An 8,561-nucleotide genomic window follows, 5' to 3' on the forward strand; every position below is an offset into this window, starting at 1 on the left:
TAGGATTTTTGATTGAATTGAGTTAGAAAAAACTTAACGTAGTTAGGGTGTGTTTGTTTGAGGGTTTGGATTTTGGGTTGGGATTTGAATAGTAAAAATTTTGAATTTGAATAGTTGTATGATGTGATATAAATAAGAATTGCTGTGATGTTTTGAATGTAAAATTGATTTTTAGTATAATATAAAAAATGAAAAATAAATGTTTGATTTGATATTTTTGGAGGGAAAATTTTGTGGGAATAGTAGAAATCCCACAAAATCCCCCAAACAAACAGACCCTTAGAGTACTCTCAACAGAGTTAGAGCTGAAAGTATGATTTTCATTTGAGTTAAAATTAAAAATTGGGCTCTCAATGGACTTAGAATCGGAAATAGAACTCTCAACGCATTACAATCAGAAATAGAGCTCCCAATACTGTTAGAGTCAACAACATTGTTCTTAATAAATTAAGGACAATATTGAATGTCGAACATACACTTCATTGAAGAAAATTGACGAAAAATAAATTTGACAAGCAAACACGTGCATGCATAGTTGAGAAGCCAAAAATTGGAAGACTTTTAAGTACATTCTAGATTAGATATACCAGTATGCTGATCCTTAACCTGCACACCAGAATAAAAGAAAGTAATTATAATTTTTTAGTTAATTAGTTGGCCAATTGAATATAAGATTCAAGGTTAGGGAAAAATACAATAATATTCAGAGAATATGTAGAGAATAAAGATACAAATTTAAAGTTAGTGATATCTATGTAACTCCCACTAATAATGTGTACAGACGGTGAAGATATAGTAGTTAAAGACCAAATATTGGTGTAGTACAGTAGCCAAAATCGAAATGTAACTGAGAGCTATTTCAAAGTGGTTGCCGTGACAGAAGATGTATTGGAAACAATAACTTGATGCAAGAAGAAAGTCATGAGATTATGAAGTATTGCAGATACACGTTGATTACAATGATAAAGTGGCTAAATATTTCGAACATTCTAAGAGATCCCATAGCTAGGTCGAGGTAGTCAAACAACACAATTTTGAATAAAACAACCTCAACAATGATAGTAACAATACTCCACCAACATATTCAATGTTTAGAGTTGATCAAATAAAACAACATTTGTGAATTGTATTGTCTTGTATATATTCACTTTGTACAAATAATCAAACTCAAATCAAAAATCAAATTTTGATTAGATTCGACAACCAATAGATAATTGAAGAATGTGTTTGTTTGAGCGATTTGTTTGATTTCCACTATTCATCTTATTTTTTCCCCCCAAAAACATCAAATCAAACACCTATTTTTCATTTTTTATATTATACTAAAAATTAATTTTACATTCAAAACATCACATCAACACCTATTTATATCACATCATACAACTATTAAAATTCAAAATTTTTACTATTCAAATCCCAACTCAAAATCCAAACCCTCAAATAAACACACCCGAAATAGAATGGAAAAGACCAATAAATAAATAAATAAGTAAAAATCCTTGAATGGTAAAACAAATTATACCATCAAATATGAAATAATCTTTCAAAATCATCATCGAAACATCTTTTGTGTTGGCCATTAGATGCACCCTCATGTGCTAGAGAAACTTTCCAACAACATCAACTTTCACGCGTGTATATGGGTGCTAATGAACTTAGGTAGATGATCGAAAATAGAAACTACGATGGAAAATGGTTGTCGATCTTGCAGGGAAAAACTATTCTGTTAAACATGAGAATTTGTATAAATTAGATACTCCCCCATCCCAATCAAAGTATTATTTTTCCCATTTTCGTCTATCTCATTTTAAAGTATTTATTTCATATTTTTAAAAAAGTAATCATACATTAATACTAAAACACCTTTAATTTTTACTTAAATTATAAACATATGATACAGTTATACAGTAAAATTATTTTATACATAAACTCAAATAACAAAAATATAAAAACTCTTACACAATAATACATTGTTAATAATAACATAGCAAAATAAATAAATAAACTTAAAATAAAATAACATAACACAATATATATATCTCAACAATAACTAAAAAAATTTAAATTTGCAAAGATAATATGTTAAAAAAACAACTCAACCACTTAAAACTTCGCACTCTCAACAAACCGAGGGCCAACTCAGGGCGCTGTGTTGGTTGATTTGTCTAACCGACGACAAATCTTAAGCTATTTTTTGGCGTTGCTACAGTGCAATGCAATGTCAATTTTGATGTTGTACGAAAAAATTAAATATTTAAAGAATAATAGTAAAAAATAAAATTATAATTAAAGTAAAATTATCGTAACAATCATATATTTAAAATTAAAATTACATAAATGAAGTTGACGAGGAGCTCAGCTAATTAGTTTGAGTGCTCAGTGTTTGATGAAATATAAAAGCACATAGTAGGGCATACCCAGAGTGCCAGGTGGGCAAATCCTATCTAGGAGAGATTTCGTGGTGGTAATAAACAATTGGAAAAACGTTGAAAAAGTGGTCCAAATTCTGCGTCGCCAAACACGGCCCATCTCATTCTCCTTCCCTCATCAATCCCTACAATTCTTACCCACAAAACAAATTTTGCATTCCTATTCCTTGCATTGTATATTGCATGTGACTGTGTGAGAGATTAGACAATTATTTCACTGGACGATTGTGCCCCTGGCTCACCTCTCTCACTGGTCTGGTCTGGTCTGGTCAGGTCAGATCTGGTCGGGTCACCAGCACCAGCTGAGCCCGTCAAATAAAACGAGTCGAGGAGAGGTTTTGGCACTGTAATTGCGTAAAAGAGTTGGTTGGGTTGTTGGTTCTCCCAAACCCACAAGACAAAAAGGTTTTGTATATATAAAAACCTCTTCTCTTTCTCCAATTTTGCTTCACGTCCACAAATTCCAATTTCAATTTACTTTCCCGATAATTGATGCAGGAGTTGTCTGCTTGCGTGACGTAAATTTGAATGCTTTGTAGAGTTTTCTGGTTGGGAGCGCCAGGGGGAAGAGAAGAAACGGTGGATGCACTCAATTCTCGTCGGTGATTCAGATCAAGGGGTTGGTAAGCCTTTTTGTTAAGTTGCAAGTGTTCTCGACTCTGTTTTCGCCTTCAATTCTTCGTCTCTACTCCTCTGGATTCGAATTTTTTTTGTATCTAGGTTTTGTTCATCGGGGTTTGGTAATCTTAGGGTTTTGACTTTTTTGTTCTTACCTCTTCCTGTGGATTGATTTGTTTTGCATGTGTAAATTCGTGTTGATCCTGCGGAGATCTGATCGAATTTCTCAAAACTGATGCATTTTTATTATCTATTTCGGGCTCAATTCCTGTATCTTGGAGCGAGAAGCTTTAGTTTAATCTGGAAAGAAAATACTTTCATTTTGCAGCCAGCAGCTGAATTTTATTTTGATGTTCGTTTGATTTGTTGATCTGCAATCTTTCTTTAAGAGAAAATGTTTTGATTTATTTTCGTTCTATTTTATTTATAATTTGAAGTTCTCTTGATACAATCGACCAAAATCTTAGGATCCCATGGTTGGGTTCGAGAAGTTATTTTTTCATCAATATTCAATTGGTAAAGTTCTATGCTAAAATTTGTCGTCTTTTACTTGTCATGACTGTTCTACTTTGTTTAGATCTGAGTTTTGATCGGGTGGAGTTTCAATTTGTATTTGCAAATGGAAACGATGAATAAATTTTCGATTCTGGAAACACAATCTGTTGAAGATTGAAGAAAACCACAGAACATAAAGTTCTTTCTCCATTTGCTTGAGTAGCTGTGTTGCTCTAAAATTTCGTAAACTGATAGAAGCAATCATGAAAGTTGCAGGCTGAGAACGATTTCGAACATTTCATAACTGTAATTGAAGATCTTGGATTGGCATGCTTCCTAAGTTATGGTGTCAAAGAAGAGGTTGGATTATGGATTCAATGGCTTCCGAGCCCCCATTATTCCTCGAGCTCCAAGATCGATTCGGGTAAACACACATTTTGAATTGTTTGCTTCTTCACTATTGTTAGCAAGGCCTCATTTTTTCATTTTTATTTTCTTTATCAGAGGAGACGATCATGCAGGAATAATCCAGTCGAAGATAGCAAACTCTGTGCTTTCGAATTACTTGCTGCAGTAGCCGATAAGTTATTACAGGAGAGTGAAGGGTCGGCATCTAGTAATGTAGCTGAAGGGAAAGCGCCGCAGGCGATTGGCTTAGATGGAAATGAGAAGAAAACGTTTGTTGACCGAGGAAGTTGTGCCGAGAGTTCATTTGTTCCAGAAGCTTCCATTCAAGAGCTTAATCTCCTGTCGAGCTTCAAGGGGTTTCCGCAAACTGAAAATGATTCAGTCGTGGATCAGACTTCTGTACATTCGAGCTCTGATGTAAAAGTAGAAATCGACGAGGTTAAGAAGGGGAATGGATGTAAAATAGGATATTCCAACTGCATTGGCGACAGCTTCGACTCTAAAGTAGAGAGCGGACAAGAACTGCGATTGGAGGATGAGAAAGAACCGACGGATGACGCTAACAAGCCGCTTGTAAAGGACGCTATTGACGAATTTGTGAATACTAATACTCTAATTAACTCAGATTGTAGTGTACAGTTGCCCTTGTACAGGGATCCGATTCCTGATGCTGCTTTAATCGGAAAGCGCTGGAATAATGTAAAAATAGGAGTTAGAGATGATGACGAAAAATATTTAGGGCTCAACAGAATGAGCGCCAAGATTTGGCCATTTAGGCCTCAGCCACGCGTCGGCCATCGTAGGATAAGGAATATGCTGACGTCGAAATACAGGAAAGTTGCGCCAAAGCTGAAGGGCTGGGAACTTTATAACACTCGTGAGTTGTGGTTGTACGGTTACAAGATTGTCTGGTATTTGGTTTTTTGGTTATTACACATGACGCCCGCTTATTATCCTTTCTTGACGTTTGTTTTCAGGTGAGAAAATGAAGTCTTTTTACCGATATAGGAAGAGAATTTATATGCGAGAGAGATTTCAACCGGCGCCCATCAAGAAACGGAAGCTGACCGACCACAGCTTTGCAGTTGGTTACGATCAAGAAACCAGCTCTGATAGCATCTCGAAGTTGCCCGAAAAGGGTCTGGGGACAGACAAAAGTAACCCGTCTCAAAACTTCGAAAGAGGTCTGCTGTTAAGGTTGTAAAATTTCAGGTTTTGTCGTTAGCCTTGTTTCTAAATGTTCCTTTTTTATTTTGTTCTAACTGCAGGTAATGTGTCAGCGACGGCTAAAGGTCAGCAAAAAGCCAGTACTAATCATGGTACCTGAATTTTCGTTGCCGAATGAAAATTTTCCTTTTATTTTTCTCCTTTTTCCATAAGGAGATGGTTTTACAGTTGTTTGATCTTATTTATCTCTGGTTGTCAGTGAAATTTAGCATCAAGTCCTTCAAGGTGCCGGAACTTTACGTTGAGGTCCCTGAGAATGCAAGTGTTGGCTCTCTGAAGGTTTGTAATTGTTCGCTCGTCAAATGTATGATTTGAAAGCTAGGAGCTATTCTTTAATATATCAAAAAAATATCGTCGTTGAATTTTTTTGCTGTTTGGTTTCAGAGAACTGTGATGGAGGCTGTTTCTGCTATTCTCGGAAGTGGAATTAGAATCGGCGTCGTTCTTCAAGGGAAAAAGGTTCGAGACGATAATAGAACGTTAAAACAGGCCGGGATTTCTCAGAGCAGCAATCTCGACACTCTTGGTTTTACACTAGAGCCAAGTTTTACACATTTCGCCCAATCGACAACCCCTAAAAAACACTCACCGTCGTCTCCACGTGCCGCAGATCAAGAGTTCCCAACGTACGATCCATATTTATTTTAGTCGTATAACAATCATTAGGCCAAGAAACATTGTAATTAATATTGTCGACGCTGTTGTTGTGCATTCTTCAGGTCCCCTGCCACTTTGATGAACGATTCGGGGATCTCGAACGCACCCGTCGACCCCTGCCCTACCGCCGAGATCAACAATGTTGCGGAAAACAATGGATTCATGTACTCCCCGGAGACTCCCGAGAACGAATTCATCGACGCATATGGTTCCGAATCCAAGGCAATTGTTCCCGTGTCTCTGCTTAGTGCAGATGCTCTCGCGGTCGTTCCACTAAACTCAAAACCCAAAAGGAGCGAAGTTTCGCAGCGTAGAACACGGAGACCATTCTCGGTTGCGGAAGTGGAGGCTCTTGTGGAAGCAGTTGAGAAACTCGGAACTGGAAGGTAACAAACAACATACCCCAACTGAAAATTCGCCCGACCACGACATTTGAATACGCTAATTTACATTTTCTCCTTTGAGCAGATGGCGAGATGTTAAAATCGGCGCTTTTGAGAATGCGGATCACAGAACCTACGTCGACTTAAAGGTATAATTCCTCCGCTCCAATTCCAACAGGGCAAAATTGCCCATAACTTCGAAACTCAACGTAAATCTCTTTTTATTTTAAAAATTGCATGGCGTCCCCTTATACTTTAAAAAACATAACCCCTTTGTGGTTTTGAAACTCTGTCTAAATCTTCACTTTACGTTACAAATTGCATGGCGCCTCTTTATACTTTAAAAAAACATTGCATGAAATCCCTTTGTAGTTTGGAACTCTGTGTTACGTTAAAAATTGTATAGCGCCTTGTTATATTTTAAAAAACATTGCATAAAACCTCTTTATTGTTTTGAAACTTTGCATAAATTCCCGCTTTACGTTAAAATTTGCATGGCGCCCCCTTATACTTTAAAAAATATTGTATGAAATCCTCCGCCATACAAAAAATATAGATAAGAAATCTTCTCATCACAAAAGGGAGGTTTCATGGCGGTGGAGTCTCATGCAACGTTTTGCTACGCAGTTTTTAAAGTACAGGTAGATTTTGCTATGGACAAGTTTATCATTCCAACAGCTGGCAAGTTTATGCTACATTCGATGTGCCTTGGAGCATATGATTTTTTCGTGTAGATAGATGTAAATAAACGAGCCGGGCTTTTCTTGTTTATGCAGGATAAATGGAAGACGCTAGTCCACACGGCGAGCATATCTCCTCAGCAAAGAAGGGGCGAGCCGGTGCCGCAGGAACTCCTAAACAGAGTCCTATTTGCGCACTCGTATTGGTCGCAGCATCAGTCGAAACAACAGCAACAGCAACAAAACGGGAAGAATCAATCTGTCGAGCCTCAGAAAACAGGAGAGGCAGCGGGCGAGGCGGCCGCGGTCGTCGGCGCGTGAAGGTGCGGAGGAAATGGTGATTGTGATATAATACTTATTATGTATAAGGAAGGCATAGTGATATACATATATTATGCTGAATGTGTATTTAAGTTTGATTTGTATTATTGTAGCAATTCTTTGCTTTGCTTTGCTGCCCTGACTGTCTGTCACTAATTTGGTGTCTTTCTCTTCTCCTTTGGATACAATTTATGCTTTGAATTTCCCTCTTGTAAATGATTGTTGGGAATGAATAAATCCTCTTATGTATATCAATTGGTTGGACCTTTTTTTTATTTTTAATTTTTATTTTTATTTTTTTCTGATGATTGGTTTGATTGTGAGCACTTAACTTTGTATATTTATTGTGATAATTCTTCTTTCTTATCCACTTTGTTGCTGATCTACCAAACTCGGTAATGTACCATTGTTTAGGCTGGAGATTTTGGTAAGGGAAATGGTGCCAATTTTTAAATTCGGCATATAACCAAAAATTAATAATATATAATTATATTGATTATTTTAATTAATCATATAAATTAGGCTAATTAAAATTTAGTGATTCAACGTGTTCACCACCCTATCCCATCCCGAGATTTTGGCTATGTTCAGACAACACTTTTGGGGCTTTTAACACTATGGCAAATTATTTTTAAGTGTTCTTACAAGATTTTGGCAAAGCTATACAATTTATCAAATTTTTCTCTTTAAAAAAGATTAAATTAAATATTTTTTTTTTATTTTTATTTTTTATATTATACTTAAATTAATTTTATATTTAAAATATCACATCAATACAAAATACAAAGAGTGCGATTGTCCGGTTCAAATAAGATAAAAGAAGAAGGTTTGATCCAATAGAGGTAAATGAAGGAAGGCCCAAAAGGATCCTAAGAGGAGATAATACTTCATTATTCTTCAATTGGTGCATGAGACCAAAATCTTTGGGTGTGTTTCTTTATCTTAAAATTTTCAAATTTATTATTTGGATTATACATTTTTTTTTTAAAAAAAATTGTATATATATTTTTCTAATAAAATATCAAATCAAATATTATTTAAATACAAAACACAAACTAAATTTTTTTAAATCAAACTCAAAGAAACATACTGTATTCAAATCAATGAGATCGTCCCCCAAAATTGTAAGTTGTTCTTTTTTGGAAAGGTTGTTTAGTTATAATTAAAACATGCTCTAATGCTACAACAATTTTAATATTTAAAAAAGAAAACAAAAACAAACTCATTTATAATATTAAGCATATATAATTATGATTACCCGTAACTGTAAGTTTACCGTGTAAAATGTTGGGGTGCAAACCCAAATTCCACATTGGAAGTGGTGAAGAAAATTACACACCTTA

General features: G+C 35.5%; 1 protein-coding gene across 6 annotated transcripts; it reads left to right on the forward strand.

Annotated features, from left to right (window-relative positions):
• Positions 1-2,636: 2,636 nt before the first annotated feature.
• LOC127244857 (telomere repeat-binding protein 4-like) lies at positions 2,637-7,467 on the forward strand. Of its 6 annotated transcripts, none has more exons than XM_051265403.1 (11): positions 2,637-2,834; positions 2,928-3,048; positions 3,819-3,966; positions 4,047-4,827; positions 4,928-5,134; positions 5,219-5,269; positions 5,377-5,456; positions 5,562-5,803; positions 5,897-6,220; positions 6,303-6,366; positions 6,994-7,467. In XM_051265403.1, exons 3-11 carry the CDS (start codon positions 3,886-3,888, stop codon positions 7,216-7,218), a joined length of 2,055 nt encoding a protein of 684 aa, XP_051121360.1. In that variant the 5' UTR covers positions 2,637-2,834; positions 2,928-3,048; positions 3,819-3,885; the 3' UTR covers positions 7,219-7,467. The 6 variants fall into 6 exon arrangements, with proteins under 6 accessions (XP_051121360.1, XP_051121361.1, XP_051121356.1 ...); XM_051265404.1 differs by having other exon boundaries at positions 2,969-3,048; XM_051265399.1 differs by having other exon boundaries at positions 2,638-2,834; positions 2,928-3,052.
• Positions 7,468-8,561: the final 1,094 nt, after the last annotated feature.

The sequence above is a fragment of the Andrographis paniculata genome, unplaced genomic scaffold (genome assembly GCF_009805555.1).
Source record: "Andrographis paniculata isolate CXL003 unplaced genomic scaffold, ASM980555v1 Contig21END, whole genome shotgun sequence".
In the NCBI taxonomy this organism is placed as follows: Eukaryota; Viridiplantae; Streptophyta; class Magnoliopsida; order Lamiales; family Acanthaceae; genus Andrographis; species Andrographis paniculata.

Excerpts from the sequence above, each read along its gene's own strand:
- LOC127244857 (XM_051265403.1), top strand. The coding sequence starts at position 3,886 with ATGGTGTCAAAGAAGAGGTTGGATTATGGATTCAATGGCTTCCGAGCC. Across the intron at positions 5,135-5,218 it reads GTCTCAAAACTTCGAAAGAG|GTAATGTGTCAGCGACGGCT; the intron begins GTCTGCTGTTAA and ends TTCTAACTGCAG. Across the intron at positions 6,221-6,302 it reads GAGAAACTCGGAACTGGAAG|ATGGCGAGATGTTAAAATCG; the intron begins GTAACAAACAAC and ends TCCTTTGAGCAG.